Genomic DNA, 17,711 nt, shown 5'->3' with positions numbered 1-17,711 from the left:
GAAAAAACTTCTAATAAATTGTTATTCAAAATTAATTATACATAATGTGGCTTGAAAACATCATATACATCAACAATTGGCAAAAAAATTAGTATTATTTTAATTTTTTTTTAATAATTCAAGGTTTCATATTTTCGTAAATAGGCTTTGTTTCTAATAGTTATAGTTATAAAAGATCGATTATGTATTGAGGATCCCAAATATGAAATTTTGGATGATTTCCTGTAGTTTTTAGATGTTTATGAATGAATTTGATGCTTAAATTCGAGGAAGAAAATGAAACTTGTTTTTTCAAGAAATTACATGGGGTGACCCCTATAGTGGGTAGCTTTGGATTTTTGTCCCCTATAAGAATTTTTTTTAAAACTAGTCTTCCATCCTTTTTGTGTAATGAACAAGTATATATTTCCCCCTCTACACCTCAAATATTTTTAAATTTTTTATGTTCATTTGTCTCTCAACTTCTATTTTTATTTCTTTTTCTTTTTTTCTCTTTTGTATTTTTCCTTGTTTTAATTCATTTTTATCAACCTTTATTTTTCTTATATTTTAAAATTTTTATTTTTATTTTTTTTCTCAACCATTATTTATTTTCATTTCACTTTTTTAATTTTTTAATTCATTTGTCTCAACCTTTATTTTTCTCTTATTTTTTATTTTTATTTTTTATTTTTTTATTTTTTCTCAAACTTTATTTTTATTTTTTTCTTCTCATTTATTTCACAATCTTTATTTCTTTCTTTTCATTTATTCTTCTTTTTTTTGTTTCAACCTTTATTTTTTTCTTCTATTTTTTTCTGTTTTTTTTTTCAACTTCTATTATATTTTGCTAATAAATAAAAGTTGGATAATTCGCAAAGAAATCTTGCTCATGGAGCGTAACTTATTGTTAAAAAGTCCTTGGGTTAAGTCATGCCTCTAAGGCAAAAGTTAGAGAGAATCTCATAAATCAAAACATAATGTGGTAGTGTCAACTCTTGCCCATGGAGTATAACTTGTTGTTTAAAAGTCCTTGGATTAAGTCTTGCCTCTAAGACAAGAGTTATAGAGCATCTCATAAATCAAAACATAATAAGGCAATGTCAACTCTTACCATGAGGCATAACTTGTTGTTTGAAAGTATTTAGATTAAGTCTTATTTCTAAGGTAAGAGTTATTGAACATCTCATAAATTAAAACACAATGTGGTTGTGTCAACTCTTGTTCATGGGGCATAACTTGTTGTTTAAAAGCCCTTGGTCTAAGTCTTGTCTCTAATGCAAGAGTTATAAAGTATCTCATAAATTAATACACAATTTGGTAGTATTAACTCTTGCTCATGGGGCATAACTTGTTGTTTGATGGTTCTTGAACTAAGTCTTGTCTCTGAGACAAGAATTGCAGAACATTTCATAAGTAAAAAACACAATGTGGTAGCGTTGACTCTTGCCCAATATACGTAACTTGATGTTTGAAAATCCTTGGCATAAGTCGTGCCTTTAAGGCATGAATTATAGAACATCTCATAAATTAAGACACAATGTGGTAGTGTTAGCTTTTGCCCATAGGACATAACTTGTTATTTGAAAAAATAAACGATAAATGAGTATGAAGTTGTTTAAAAATATTTAAGGTTTAGAGGAGTAAATTGATATTTATTCTATACATAAAAAAAGAAGGAAGACAAGTTTTATTAGACTTTCCTTATGTGGGACAAAAAAGAAAAGTCACCCATTATGGGGACCATTTACGTAGTTTATCCTTTTTTTTGTACAACAATGTATATATATGTATACTGTATTATATATTGTTGTATATACAATACAGTCTTTTTATTATATTGTATAATATATATATATATATACACACACACACACATATATACACACACACATACATACATACATACAATTATTCAATAATATACATAATTATACAAGCATATACATACATATATATAATATTTTAATAATGTATCTGCATTGTATAAGTGTGTATATAATGAAGATGAACAAGAAAATCATCAAAATTAAAAAGTTATATTGTATATACAACAATATACAATGCAATATACAAGTGTATACAAAAAACACACTTCCTCTTCTTCCATAAAGTCAGGCATCAAATTCATTCAAAAACTCCTCAAAACTACACCATATCATCCAAAACGTCAAATTTGGGCTCCTTAATACATAACTGATCTTTTGCAATCTTAAGCTTATTTATGAAAAATTTATTTTTAAATTTTGGAGCTTTAATAATGGTTGAGCATCCAACAAAATTCTAATACAAATACAAAATTGTAATGTAAATTTGCTATATGTTCGGTCTATGAATATTATAGACCTGTATTTCCTTAGATGTTCATTAGTTGTAGCAATAATGAATAACTAGATGTTAAATAAACATTAGACTACAGATTGTAAAGTAATATTTTGGTCCTATACAATTGATTCATTTTTGGTAATGTAATGTACAGTGAATTATATTTTATAATATAACATTGTTAGATGGAATTTATGAAAAAATTTCCTTTTAATATAGCATACAGATATAGGTATAGATTAATTAGGGGAGTATTTTTAATAAGAGGTATTTAGTTGTATAGGTATAGGTAAATTAGGGGAGTATTTTTAATAAGAAACATTTAATTATAAATAATTTCACTCCTGCGAAGCATTTTGTGCCTTTCTCCTTTTTTTTTTTTACCCTAACCAAACAGGGGATTCAACCAAACAAAATTCTTTCTCATGAAGAAGTGGCGCACCATTAGCCATCTCATTTAAATGAGGCCAACAGAAGCCACGTTATCTTCACTATCCAAAACATAAGTAGTCTCACCCAATGGGGGGTACTAATGCTCTTCTTCTCACTTCATTCTCTCCTCCCTCCCCCCGCTATGGCTTCCGTCACCGGCTCTGCCTCTCGTCTCCTCCCCTCCGCCACCATCGCCGCCACCTCCGCATCTACTACCACCAGACTTTCCCTTTCATTCTCTTCTTCTTCTCCTCCTCTTAAATGCCTTCGTTCATCTCCTCTCCTTCCCCATATCTTCCGCTATCAGGTTCGTTGCGTTGCTCTTCTCCGTACGTAATTTTGTTTCTATGTTCTCTTTCAAAAGCAATTTGTTTTTTTTGTAGAAGAAATCGTTGGTTGGAACATCTAGTGGAAGATTCATCACATTGGCCTCACCGAAATGCGCTGCTTCTGATCCTGATCAGTTGAAAAGTGCAAGAGAAGACATCAAAGAGATGTTGAAGACCACCTTCTGTCATCCTATTTTGGTAATCCTGTGTGCAATTTATGTGCCACACCCCCAAAAAAGTCGCATTTTTTATAATTAAAAAAGATTTTCACTTAAAATTTTCATTTATGCCTGAAATCATTTATAGCTACAGCCTACACAAATACTGAACCTATATTTTAACCATAAATTTCATTTTTTTTCTTATACTTATGCCAAATCAAAAGGTGTCACGGAGGGAGTATTCTTTTTCCTAGACCACAAATTCCAAAAGTTCCTTTTGTCTTAAATCTTGTGCCGAGTGAAACGGTGCCATGGAGGAGTACTTTTTTCTTAGACAGATTTCAGAACTTTCTTCTTTTCTTAAATTTTGTGCCGAGGAAAATGGTGCCAAAGGAAGTATTTTTTTTTCCTTACATGCTCTGATCACAGCTTTGCTAATTGAACCTATATGTTCTTCCGTCTCACCTATTTTAGGTGAAACGTTCTTAACGTTTTAAAATGATTCCAGGTTCGGTTAGGGTGGCATGATGCTGGAACTTATAATGAGAGCATCGAGGACTGGCCACAAAGAGGTGGAGCTAATGGAAGCTTAAGATTTGAAGTTGAACTAAAACATGGAGCAAATGCTGGTAAATATTCATTTTGTGTTGTTACTTTTTGTTTGCTCACTATCTATTTTTGGCTGACAAGTTTGCAATTCAGGACTTGTAAATGCACTCAAACTTCTCCAGCCAATCAAAGAAAAGTATGCTGGCGTGACATATGCAGACTTATTTCAATTGGCCAGTGCCATTGCTATTGAGGTTATTATTACTTCTGGTTTCTGTGTTTGCCTGAGTTAATTCACACACTTATTTTTTTCTCTTTTTCAAACTTATAGGAGGCTGGAGGCCCAAAAATTCCCATGAAATATGGGAGAGTAGATGTCTCTGGACCTGAGCAATGCCCAGAAGAGGGAAGGCTTCCTGGTGAGAGATTCTTAGCTGTCATCTATTTTTCTTCAGTAATCATATTTTTATCCTGCAGCTTAGCTTATCATGCATGGGAACTACTGATCAAGGTCATCTTGAATGAATTTTGTCCCAGTGTTTCGTATTTAATAGACTCCTGCAAAGCCAACAGCTTCATCTAGATCTATTTTTACCTTTTCCTCTTTGAAATATGGTTATTAGTGAAGTTAAATTGGTTTGTACTAGATATGAAGTTTAGAAAGAGAGCACATAGAACTTTTCTTTTATCTGAAGTTCATCCAGTTATGGAGATTGAAAGAAGATTGTACATCTGTTATTTAATGGAAAAAAAAAGAGAGATCAGAAAGGTAGATGAAGAGGATTGATTGAAGGAGCTACACCTAAGTCTTTGCTGATGCTCGGGATAGACCGCATTGTCTCGCTGATGCCAGAGGAACTGCCAAACCCTGCTACATTTGTTTACGACAAAATTAAGTGGTTATAATTGCAAAGCTATCTAGCCAACATGTTTTCAATTCAAATCCAAATGTACTCTTTAAGGAGTACATGGATACACATAATTTGACTTGTGATTTTCAGAACCGACTAAACACCATATAGAGGCCAACACATTCACTTCATAAGATAGAATCATTATCATATAGTTAGACTTAGGCAAGTAACTTAAAAACCGTTAATCATCATACTATATGACTAACCTACCTCCAATTCCGCACTCCTAGAAATTTTTAAGTCATCCAATTCGTGTTCTCTTGGATTAGCATCCTACCATGTACAAATTTGTGGATTTAGAGCTATTTAGAGATCTCATTGTGGTGGAAAGGGGTTGTTTGCCTTCTTGTTGTTTTTGGCAATCCTTACCTCGTGAGCTAGAGTTTAGGTTTGAGTTAAGCCAGTTTATTTTTGTACATGGTATCAGAGCCAAACCCATTGTTATTCTTGGTTTACCGAGTGTTGGAATCCATGTTATATTGTTTACACTTCGTATGTTTGATCGGAGGGGGAGGGGAGATAGTTAAAGTCCCACATTAGTGTAAGATCTTATAACGTCTTGGGCAACCCTCATGAGCTTTTGGGTTGAGTTAGAACTAGCTCCATCTCTTAACAATAAAATCTAGTCGTCCATTTAAAACCCGACATTCTTCTCTTAGGGTATAACGTAGTCTGTAACATTGGGATGCTATTCTATCTGTTGAAAATAAGTTATACTTTTCATTTTGCATTTGTTAAATATAGGTATTTAGACATTGTTTGAAGACTAGATTCCTCTTGGTAAGATCCTCTTCTATTTCTTTGATGTCAAACAGACAGCTTTGCTTTTGCTCATGTTGTTTTTCTTTGGTATCTTATGAAGCCATTTCTCTAACCATCTTTTTTTATGTCGAAATAAAGGCCAATTTGCTGTTCTAAAATTGCTTTGGTCTGATTATTCAGCTTCTGATTGAAGCAGATCCATGTATACCCATTTTCAGTATGTTGTATGCGGTAGATGGTCTACCATGGTTTCCTTTTCCTAATCCTTCGTATTGAAGAGTCTAACCTTCTGCATTTAATCTAACAGTCTCCTATTGCAAAATTATCCTCCATTTGATTTGATATATATATCTATCTTAATGCTATTGATTAGATGCTGGTCCCCCTTCCCCTTCTTCTCATTTGCGAGATGTCTTCTACAGAATGGGACTAAACGATAAGGTAACACTCGTCAAAGTTGTTCTCTAATTCATCTCATCAATGATCTCAACCTCCTTGCCCGACATGCGCTTCTTACTAGTGAGCTTTTGCTTTTTAGGAAATTGTCGCACTTTCTGGTGCACACACTTTGGGGAGATCCAGACCAGAGCGTAGTGGTTGGGGCAAACCAGAAACGAAATACACGGTATCCATTTCATCACGCTTCTTGATATTATCATTAATTGTAAATTGTTGTGCTTTTTGAGGTGTTTTTCAAATTTCCATTCGGACTTCTTTTTTTCCAGCTATAATGTTAATCTAGAAAGAACACTGACCAATTGAGGATCATGTCCATTAAAAAGCATGCTGCAGAACTCAAAATGTTTCTTTGTATTATACCATTCTCCGAAAAAAAAGAAAAAATCTTTGTATTAATGTGTGTCAGAGATGGACATAATTAAGCTGTTGGTTGTCTATGAATCATTATATGTACACCCTTCCTTTTAAAATTAAATGAAACGCGTGGACTTTGTTATCACAACTCCTTTTCCCTCAAATTAGTTTGAGTAATATTCTCACTTAGCCCTTCATATGGAAATAGGATCTACTGGGAACTGTGTGATTGGAACCTAATTTCCTATATTTTCTAATACACCAGGTTCGTCTTTTGCAATTCACATCTCTATTGTTCAGTCTGTTAATATGACTTCTCATGTCTCCATTTTCCTGTACGGTCTGTACCATGGTGCTTTTGTTTCTTTACAAAACTTGATAAAAACTAGATATCTGCTGCTAGACTCTGTCAATGATCCACTTATTTTTCTTGCATATTAACAAATCCGAATTTTTGAGCTGATTTGTCTACATTGCAGAAAGATGGACCAGGAACCCCTGGAGGACAATCGTGGACTGTGCAGTGGTTGAAATTTGACAATTCCTACTTTAAGGTGCCATATGATGAAAACTGATAAAGACTCATAGGCACCGAAGTCTGATGAAACAGTGCTCATTATTCTTAACTGGATATGATCTTAGGACATTAAAGAGAGAAGAGATGAAGATCTGCTAGTTTTGCCAACAGATGCGGTTCTTTTTGAAGATTCTTCATTTAAGGTTGAAAAGAAAGCAGTGTGTCATGAATTCTGTCCATGCAAACTAATTTTGCCTTTCTAACAACTTACATGCTTGCAGGAATATGCAGAGAAGTATGCTACAAATCAAGATGTATTTTTAAGAGATTACGCGGAAGCCCATGCCAAACTGAGCAACCTTGGAGCTAAATTTGATCCTCCCGAGGTTTGTCAGCAGAAATATTTTTCATCTTTTAATAGATTATACTTTTTGCATCTCTATTTCTGTATAAGCTGTAAGCGAGTTTCTAATGGAATCTTGTTGCACACTCACCTAAATTTTTTATGAAGTAACTGGATGCACAATTTTTACAATCTTTTAGTTGATTAGTGATTACTGTTTGTGTGAAATCTAAGTATAGATGTTCTTATGACGTTATGAGGCATGAGCTCCTTCTACATGTCTATTTTGTTCTCCAGCACACACATAAGTATAGTGTCCTGACTAGTTATATAGAATGAATATGATTACCTTCCCACAAACAATTTGCACCAATCACATGTTAAATACCAAGATTGGAAACAACAACATACCCAGTGAAATCGCACTAATGGGGAATACCAAAATTGGAACTACTTTGATTTTTTAGCCGATCTATTTGACTAAAACTTACCAAAGATTAAGCTAAGGACTGACGTAAAAATTATGGGATTTACTCAACAGTAAAGGCTTAGGACTTGATTTTCCTAATACTTCATTCAACCAAATGCATCCTTTAAACCTTGCTTTAGTGGGTTGAGAGTTATTAATCTAGGACAGTAGAAAATAACGATGAAGAGAATCCACTGTAACAAGCCCTGTTTGTGACTTGATAAAGCAAACCAGGTATTCTCCTTCACAAATCAATTCACATATTAAGTGCTTTGGACTTATGGTATTTAATCCTAGTCAGACCTAGATTCCTTTCTCTAAGGCCTAAGCCCAGTCTAAAGTTTCCATTATAATTTAGAGTAATGAAATTAGTATGGGATAGGTGATTAGACACGACAAGGCACAACTTCAACTTCAGCTTATCGGGGACATGACCTTAGATAGGAGGGTGTGGAGGTCGTAGTTTAGGGTAGAAGGTTAGTAGGTATTGGAGCGTTGTCTTGCTTTTTGATGGGTTTAAGCTTGGTGGCGTCTGTTGTAGTATTAGCCGTTTTCTTGTAGTTTCTTGCTTCTTTATCTATCGTCACCTGTTGTTTATTGTGTTTCGATCATCGCACTATTTGTGTTGTTGGTAGGGTTCCTTGTTGTATGTCCTGCATTTTTTTTCACTTTGAGTTGTTGCACTTGAGCCAAGGATATTTCGGAAACAACCTTTCCACCTCCACGAGGTAGGCGTAAGGTTTCCGTACACTCTACCCTCACCAGACACCACTAGTGGGGTTTCACTGGGTATGTTGTTATTGTTATGAAATTAGATCATAATAAAACTCAAAAAAAATCAAGTAGATTTCCGTAATCATACCTGTAGTACCAAGAAAAAGAAGAAAACTCTGTCAAACTTGACTTTCTATTCAATAATTCCTTTCTTTGCACTTAATTTTCTTGCCAAAGAAGCTCTCTCCCTAGGCCCTGCTTTAATTTCTCTTTATAGCAACTTAGAAAGTTGGAAACGCCGAACAGCACCTGACACTGAAGTTGGAGCACCTAACTTTGCCTGAAACTTCTTAGACAGATTTTTGACCACCACACATTTCTTCCTTAGCGCCAAGGCACTGGTTTTCAGAGGGATCGTGAAGGCTGGTGCAGCACCTAGTTGCTAGCTTTTAGCTAACATTCTACACCTTCAGTAATTTTACCACATGTATCTGTAGGGTTGTCCAATTGACAAATCATTTGAAACATTAAAATCTAGGTTTAGAGTAACTCTCAGAGATATATTTTAGTAAATTCTTAAAGTTGAGTCAAAATGCAGCTTGATGATAGCATGTTTTAACTCCCAAGAGTTATTTTTTTCCTCTCAAAATATGAACTTGGTTGGAGAAACCTATGAAATTCCCTGGAACTTTTAACACATTTAAGTTACAATTACCTGATTGTATGTAACAAAAATCAACTCATTACCTGTCTGGCTTGCATGAGTACCTTCAGCACTTGCACTTCTACTCTAGTTCGATTTTCAAGCGTTTATACTGATTTGAGAATATCGGTGAGATAGTGAAGGTAGTCAAAGCAGCTCTAATATGTCCAGAATATCCATCATTTGACTGTAAAGAAAGGCAACTTTTGATTCTGTACTATTTTTTCCACTAATCACTTCAGATACTTCCATTTCCATATAAAACTCATATAAAGCTCAGATATATGCCCCATGAGCTTTAGCTTGTTGTGAATCAATTCCATGTAACTACTGTTTTCCTTACTCCACCTCCCTTAAATAATCTTTTTTAAAAAATATATAAATATGGCCTAACAGGTCATTTATTCAATGCAATCAAAATAGTCTGTACAAATTGGCCCAAACCAAAGAAGCCCAAATGCTTCCCGGTTCTAGAAGACAAAACAAAATATCAACAAAAAACAAATAAACAGACAAAAGCAGAAAAGGGAACTTCTAGAAGCTCTGTCAGAGCTGCAACCTTTTCATCTCCTCCAATCATCCATGCCCACCATTGAAGAGAAACACTGATAGAAAGGTCAACAACGAGTTTATCTTCATGGAAACGTAGCTCATTTCTGGATTAAGGTTGAGTTTGGGTTGATTTCACCTAATACACTCTCTCCCTCAAATAGTCTCATTTGCCCTCCACAATGATAAGGGCCAAGGCTCTGCTCTTACTCCTGCTTCAAAAAATAGATAATTTGTCTCTAACTGTATAATACAGCAATGATTGTATAACTCTTTGAATACAACAACAACAACAAACCCAGTGTATTCCCACCTAGTGGGGTCTGGGGGGGTAAGATGTATGCAGTCCATACCTCTACCTCTGATGAAGTAGAAAGGCTGTTTCCGAAAGACCCCCGGCTCAAGGCACGAGATACCACACAAACACATAGTAAAGCACAGAAGCAGATTACATAACATAAATACGGCACCCATAAGTATTATAAAACAGAGGAAAGCAGAGGAAGGCAGAGGAAAGCACACAGATTCCTAATAAAACATGGAACACGAAATCATAACAGGAATAAAACCCCCACCAAGTAATTCCCTACACTAGCGACCCAAATTGGCCCTAATCCTCTGCCGTAATTCGCGTCTTCCAGACCTTCCTATCTAGGGTCATGTCCTCGGTGAGCTGTAACTGTTCCATGTCCCGCCTAATCACCTTACCCCAGTACTTCTTCGGCCTACCCTTACCCCGCCTAAAACTATCCAACGCTAGCCTCTCACATCTACGGACCGGGGCATCCATGCCCCTCCTCTTCACGTGTCCGAACCATCTCAATCGTGGTTCCCGCATCTTGCACTCCACTGAAGTCACACCAACCTTCTCCCGGATAGTCTCATTCCGAACTCTATCCCCTCTAGTCAGTCCACACATCCAGCGCAACATCCGCATTTCTGCCACCTTCATTTTTTGGATGTGGGAGTTCTTAACTGGCCAACACTCTGCTCCATACAGCAAGGCCGGACGGACTACCACCCTGTAGAATTTGCCTTTAAGCTTGGGCGGCACCTTCTTATCACACAGCACCCCCGATGCGAGTTTCAACTTCATCCATCCCGCCCCAATACGGTGCGAGACATCTTCGTCAATCTCACCGTTACTCTGGATCATGGACCCAAAATACTTGAACTTATCCCTCTTACATACCTCCTGTGCTTCCAGCTTCACTACTACCTCATTCTCCCGCCTCACGTCATTAAACTTGCATTCCACATACTCTGTCTTGCTTCTGCTCACCCTGAACCCTTTAGACTCAAGAGTTCGCCTCCACACCTCTAATTTGTCATTCACACCCCCTCGAGTCTCATCTATCAGAACTACATCGTCTGCAAAAAGCATACACCACGGCACCTCCCCTTGAATACGTTGCGTCAACACATCCATCACCAACGCAAACAAAAAGGGACTAAGAGTAGATCCCTGATGCAATCCTGTCAGGACAGTGAAATGCTCTGAGTCTCCTCCCGCCGTCCTCACCTGGGTTTTCGCTCTATCATACATATCCTTAATTACTCTGATATATGCCTGAGGTACTCCACTCACCTCCAAGCATCTCCAAAGCACCTCCCTGGGGACTTTGTCGTAAGCCTTTTCCAGGTCGATAAACACCATATGCAGATCCTTCTTCCTTTCCCTATACTGCTCCACCAACCTCCGTACCAGGTGGATTGCCTCCGTCGTCCAGCGGCCGGGCATAAATCCGAACTGGTTTTCCGAAATAGACACTTTCCGTCTCAGCCTCACCTCGACCACTCTCTCCCAGATCTTCATAGAGTGACTCAATAACTTAATCCCCCTATAGTTATTGCAACTCTGAATGTCCCCCTTATTCTTATAGAGAGGGATCATGGTACTCCACCTCCACGCCTCGGGCATCTTTGCCGTCCTGAAGATTTCATTAAACAATCCAGTCAACCACCTTACACCAACCTCTCCAAAGAACTTCCAAAACTCCACCGGTATCTCATCCGGCCCCGTCGCCCTACCCCTTCGCATCCTGCGGACAGCCTGTCTAACCTCTTCTACCTTAAAACGTCTACAATAGCTAAAATCCCGACACTCCTCTGAGTGCTCCAGTTCCCCTAACACAATAGCTCTATCCCCTTCGTCATTCAAGAGCCTATGGAAGTACGACTGCCATCTCTTCTTAATGTGGCCGTCCTCCACCAACACTCTACCGTCCTCCCCCTTAATGCACCTCACCTGATCGAGGTCACGACCCTTTGAATAATTTAGTAAATTTATGGAGACAGAAACAATAATGTGTTGAATTTCTTGGACAGGGTTTCTCAATAGACAATAATCCTACACAAAGTCAGCCAGAGAAGTTTGTGGCAGCAAAATACTCAACTGGAAAGGTAAATTTTAAATTGCTCATTACTTTTTCCTTCCGTTAATTAGTCAAACTTCCACACTTGCATTTTAATTCCTGAGGAAATGTATACACGTCTAAATTTCACTTTTTCTGGTTGCTAAAGGATTAAATACAACTTATCATCTTTAGTTCTGCCCTTTCTTTTAATAATCCAAGATCGAGCTATTACCAAAATTTTGCACTCAAAAGTAAAATTGTTGTCTAATGAAAGGAGAGAAATAAATTCAACGTGTCTTGCCTATTTGAATTGCAGAGAGAGCTCTCGGATGCTATGAAACAAAAGATTCAAGCAGAATATGAAGGTTTGGGAGGAAGCCCAGATAAGCCTCTCCCAACAAACTATTTTCTCAATATCATGATTTTGATTGGTGTTTTGGCACTTTTGACATCTTTGCTTGGAAACTAAGGCTTTAGTTTGATCTTATAGATAATTTGAGTGTTTTTTATCGGCATTATTGATGATGAAAAATTTGCCAGTCATATATGCAAAAGTCAAAATTTACACTCTGGTTTTCTATCTTTTTTCTTCACATTGCTTTGTGCCTGCAATTTACTCTCAAAACGATGGGAGAAGCTGCTTCTTGACTGTGTCAATATGGAATTTCTGTGAACATTCTAGTTTGCAGATTTCCTAATTCCTATTATCTTCTGATATTGTTAATGGTCATCCTTGACATCTTTACATATACTGGATAATAGTCAATTTGGATCTTCCCCTTTCCTGACAGTTCTTTTTTCTTAGATTTTGTGCTCAAATAGTGGTTGTGCTAATTTGTGAAGGCCATGAAGTGTTTAAGGTCTGGGTAGGTGAGCAGTCGATCGAGATGAGGTTATCCTTCCTAATTTTCTTTTGTCAACAGCATAAACATACCCAGTGTTATCCTAGAAGTAGAGTCTTGCCTGATTTTCTTTTGTCTAACCAAAAAGAGAAATGTGAAATTCACCATTGATTTCGTCCCATTTCCTTTTCAGAGTATCTGTTGAAGATAAGTCTCAGAAATAAAGTAGAAGTAGATAAATTTTAGTAGTTTTAAATTATTAGATTTCTATGTGGCGTAGACTTAGGAATTAGTTATCCTTTTGTTATTTGAATTTGAATTGAAGTCTAGTTAGAAATTTAACTATAAATATATGTTTTGAGTTATTAATAAAATAAAATAATTTCCGTTGACAATACAATTGCAGTATTTTTCTCTTCAAGTCTTTCTCTATTATTTCTTTAATTTCAAAGCTAAAACCCAATAATTGGTATCTAGGACTGGTACAAGCACAATCATGAAGATGGACACTTTTGAGTATTTTGAATGCAACAGACAGAGTGTACGAGTTGAAGTGTAAAAAGGGCTCTAAAGTCGCCCCTCTGTTGCACTCCATGGGCTCCATTTTGTTCATTTAACACTAAGGGGCACTTTTGTCATTTTGACTCTTATTGTAATAAGTCTATAAATAGAACATGTTAGGGTTTCAGCTCATTGGTTGTTGAATGTTTATGATAGAACACATCTCTTGAGAGAGAGAGCCTCCCTAGGCCGAAACTAGGACATGAGCAAGTGCGGATTCACTTGTGAATGTGTATTGCTTGGAAACGATGGTGCTTGAGCGGTGGAATCCCTTTGTGTCTTCGTAAAAGTGTGGTGTTGCTATCGTAAGTTCTAGGGGTCCTTAGATTTAATATATCTTTGGGTTCTTGGGTCTTATTGTAGTGTATGTCTCACTATCTATCTCTACATTTCATATCTTAGTTAGTGTTGTTTAGGGAAACCGTTGGTTATTGTTGTTCATGTATCTTGTAATCGTTTGTTGTTGTTAATATCCTTATCATATTGTTGTCTATCTTCTTGTGTTCATCACGTTTTAGTGGTTGTTTTGGTGTATAAATACACCTTGTTTCCTTGTATTCTTGTGTTGTAGTTGTTTGACCGAAACTAGCTGTCAAAGGGGTCCTCAGATTCCTCTTTATTTGTGAACTGTTTTGAGCCTTTTCTTGTGTTCCTTGGTCTTCTTGTATCAAGGACCATTTTCTTTAGGAATCTGTGAGTGAGATAGAACTTAAGCATTTTCCCGGCCTTGAGGTGGATCGGTTGTATCTTCTTTTAGTTAAAAAGGAGTTGCCCATTCATGTTAGTGTAGATGCCAGACGAAAGAGAATTCTGAAAATAATTTTTCTCAAATAGCTCCTCCTGTCTTTGATGGTGAAAATTACCAACTTTGGACAGTAAGAATGGAGACATATCTTGAGGCTTTAGATCTTTGGGAGGCCGTGAAAGAGGATTATGATGTTTTTCCGCTGCTCGATAATCCCATGGTGGCACAGATCAAAAGTCAAAAGGAAAAGAAAATCAGAAAGTCAAAGGCAAAAGCAACTTTATTTGCTAGTGCGTTTCCAACAATTTTTAAGAGAATTCTGACCCTTAAATCAGCAAAAGAAAATTGGGATTATCTATATAGAAGATGAAATAATACGAGATATGAAGGCATTGAATCTAATAAGGAAATTCGAATTGCAAAAGATGAAGGAATCTGAGACCGTCAAAGAGTACTCAGACCGACTTCTTGGCATTATTAACAAGGTAAGATTGCTTGACACAAAATTTAAAGATTCAAGAATTGTTAAAAAAATTCTTGTTACAGTGCCTGAAAGATACAAAGTATCAATAACTACCTTGGAAAACACAAAAGACCTGTCCAAGATTACCTTGATCGAATTGTTTAATATATTGCAGGTATAAGAGCAAAAGAGGCTTATGAGACATGATGGTATGGTTGAAGGAGCTTTGACAGCCAACTATAAGACCCAAAGCAAGGGTAATAATTCAAGGAGAACCTACTCATCTTGTCAGCACTGCGGCAAAATAGATAATCCTCCATTTAAATGTTGGAAGAGACCAAATGCACAATACAAGATATGAAATCAACTTGGCCATGAAGCTGTGATTTGCAAAAACAAATCTCAAAAATATGAAGCAGGTGCCCAAGTCACCAAAAAAGAAGAAGATCACTTATTTGTGGCAACATATTCTTCAACCAAGAAATTTGATTTTTGGATGATTGACAGTGGTTGTAAACCACATGACATGTGACAAAACTGTTTTTAAAGAGTTTATGCCTTTGAAAAATAAGAAAATCAGAATTGAGAATGATGACTATATTCCTACAGAAGGAAAAAGGAAATTTGCAATCAAAACAATTTCTGGTACCAAAATAATTTCAAATGTCCTTTATGTGCCCGATATTGCTAAAAGTTTGTTAAGTGTTGGTCAGCTAATAGATTTCTTTGGAGACAAATATTGTCGAATTTTTGACTCTACTAATCATGAGATTTTACAAGTTGATATGTGAGACAAAAACTTCTTATTTAATCCAATAGAAGATACACACGAGGTTAAATTCCTGCAACAATTTTTGATCCAAGAGGAGTGTTGAAGATATGTCTCTGCAATATACAATTTTTGATCCAAGGAAGAGTGTTGAGAATAAGTCTCAGAAATAAAGTAAAGTAGATAACTTTTAGTAGTTTTAAATTATTAGATTTCTATGTGACTTAGTAATTAGTTATTCCTTTGTTATTTGAATTTAAATTTGAATTGAAGTCTAATTAGAAATTTAGCTATAAATATATGTTTTGAGTTATTAATAAAATAGTTTCTTTGACAATACAATTACAATATTTTTTCTTTAAGTCTATTTCTGTTATTTCTTTAATTTCAAAGCTAAAACCCAACAGTATCAAAGGTCAACTTGCACTCTAGGTCAGAAATCATGGATATGTCAGTGGATGCTGGAAATTTGTCGCAGCTAGAAAAATGTCCCCGTCATGTACATGTCAAAATAAGAAGTCCATTATGTTACTCTTTTCTCCCATTCTGGATAGGTTAATTCGACACCATGAAGTGAGTCCTTTCTTCCGTTTTTACAGTTTTAGAATTAGCTAATTAATCCACAGAAGTGGAAAGCTGTAAATGTGAAGAAAATGAATAAACTATTTTCCTTCGTTTTCCACTATCTGTTGAACAGCCATGGAAAAGACAGAAAAGCAAGAACAGATTTATTAAAAATATTTTCTCACGTTTTCAATAACATTTGGTTGGATTACCAAACGTGTCTTGGCCAGACATTATATGTCAAATTTAGGAAGACTTGTTAGCAACAGACCGATCAACTGGATCAAGAAGCACCGGAGAGCATATCCTCCAGAAAGCATAGAGAAAACATAACAACACTAGTGTGGAATACTAGGCATATGCACTGTATGAACTAACCTTGGCAATGTACAGTGAATGAAAGATACTGTATTGCCTTCCATGTACAGGGTTAAAATAGCCGTAACACGTGGACAAGTTAGATGCTGACATTTGGAAAGATAAAATAGCATTAACTGCGGTGGCAATCCATCTTGAAGAAGTAGAACGAATTGAAGATAAGCTCAACATCGGACCAAGGCTCAAACACACGGAGAAAGAGTCATCTAAGAACGCTAGCCGTTATGTAACCGACCCGAGGCAATGCCGGGTGTTACGCTTTTTACTCTTAAATCTCATTTAATTAATCATTAAACACGAGTTAGAGGAATAATTCTTGACTATTAGGCCTTGGGAATTCATCTCTATAAAAGTAGTAGAATCATCACATTGTACATCATCGAATTCTATTATTAAATATTTGAACTTTTATCTAGCAACATCAGTACTTGTTCATCAGCTTTGGGCATTAGTCAAAGCTCGACCGAGGATTCCTTCACTGAAGATATCACTGAAATCAGTCCAACACAAGCTACATTTGCTTAATCTATAATTAAATTCATTCAATTTGTCTTAGCTTATCTTGTATTTACTGCTTTGCTTGCTTATATGTTTCATTATCTCGATAGTTCCAATCCAAGTGTCCTTTAAACCCTTGCGTACAAATTCAATTGTATCTTTTTTGTGGTATATAGTTTGGCACCTACCATGGACTAGGCATAATCATGGTATTATTTTGAACCTTCTAAATTAATACTACCAACCTTTATTTTTGTGAACGCAAACAATCGACCTAATGGCTGGCACTGGTAACGCACATTGGACCCCACTAACAATGAGGCTGATCCAGTCCCAGGGAAGCTTCGAGTCGCAAACAGGCAGCGAGACTTCGCCATGAGGGTCTCATGTTCAGAAGGTGATCGTACACAGAGAAATTAAAGCAATGATGATCAAGATACAGTTAAAAGTCGTTATATGATTAGACAAATATTTGTTACACTGTAAATCCAATAGTAAACAATACCGGAATTACCATAAAAGGAAAGGGATGCCCTTGATCCGGAAACACCATGAGAGGTGCCATCACCCAGTAACAAGGGGTTGAGGATCGTGGGGAGAATAATGTAACTGGCCCCAGTAGCAGAGAATCAACCGAGCTAACGTAACGCTTGCGGTTATTAACTTTTAGAAAAAAATATTTTAAGATTTAAAATTAATATTCAATTATTGAGTTCTCAGTCAAATTTATTATTATTTTGTTGTTCTTTAATTTATTTTGGTTTCACTTGTTATTCTTCATTATTCAAATTGAGTAAATGCATCGTTTCCATCTTGAACTATAAATAGCTAAGACACACTCAAATTTATTGGGAGTTTTATTACTTCTTACTAATTAAAATTGTATTTGGCAACCTTAGTGCCTACGTGACATATATGTGTGCCTACGTGGACCTTCAGTATGTTGATTCACGCAGTATGTCATGTAGGTTTTTA

The 17,711-nt window shown here is 36.1% G+C and overlaps 1 protein-coding gene across 7 annotated transcripts; it reads left to right on the top strand.

Annotated features, from left to right (window-relative positions):
* Window positions 1–2,669: 2,669 nt before the first annotated feature.
* On the top strand, window positions 2,670–16,330 carry LOC107868078 (probable L-ascorbate peroxidase 6, chloroplastic/mitochondrial). Of its 7 annotated transcripts, none has more exons than XM_047411972.1 (13): window positions 2,789–3,043; window positions 3,120–3,263; window positions 3,735–3,855; window positions 3,929–4,029; window positions 4,107–4,194; window positions 5,825–5,892; window positions 5,990–6,076; window positions 6,744–6,818; window positions 6,907–6,984; window positions 7,063–7,167; window positions 11,888–11,962; window positions 12,233–12,281; window positions 14,703–16,330. In XM_047411972.1, the coding sequence occupies exons 1-13, from the start codon at window positions 2,837–2,839 to the stop codon at window positions 14,732–14,734; spliced, it is 1,230 nt and encodes a 409-aa protein (XP_047267928.1). In that variant the 5' UTR covers window positions 2,789–2,836; the 3' UTR covers window positions 14,735–16,330. The 7 variants fall into 7 exon arrangements, with proteins under 7 accessions (XP_047267927.1, XP_047267926.1, XP_047267928.1 ...); XM_016714649.2 differs by having other exon boundaries at window positions 12,233–12,299; XM_016714650.2 differs by lacking the exon at window positions 14,703–16,330 and adding an exon at window positions 13,236–13,812.
* Window positions 16,331–17,711: the final 1,381 nt, after the last annotated feature.

Source organism: Capsicum annuum, chromosome 4 (assembly GCF_002878395.1).
Source record: "Capsicum annuum cultivar UCD-10X-F1 chromosome 4, UCD10Xv1.1, whole genome shotgun sequence".
In the NCBI taxonomy this organism is placed as follows: domain Eukaryota; kingdom Viridiplantae; phylum Streptophyta; class Magnoliopsida; order Solanales; family Solanaceae; genus Capsicum; species Capsicum annuum.
The sequence above is the reverse complement of the archived record's forward strand: the minus strand, read 5'-3'. Positions and strand labels throughout refer to the sequence as shown.

Excerpts from the sequence above, each read along its gene's own strand:
- LOC107868078 (XM_047411971.1), top strand. The coding sequence starts at position 2,837 with ATGCTCTTCTTCTCACTTCATTCTCTCCTCCCTCCCCCCGCTATGGCT. Across the intron at positions 3,264-3,734 it reads CCTTCTGTCATCCTATTTTG|GTTCGGTTAGGGTGGCATGA; the intron begins GTAATCCTGTGT and ends AAATGATTCCAG. Across the intron at positions 7,168-11,887 it reads CTAAATTTGATCCTCCCGAG|GGTTTCTCAATAGACAATAA; the intron begins GTTTGTCAGCAG and ends TTTCTTGGACAG.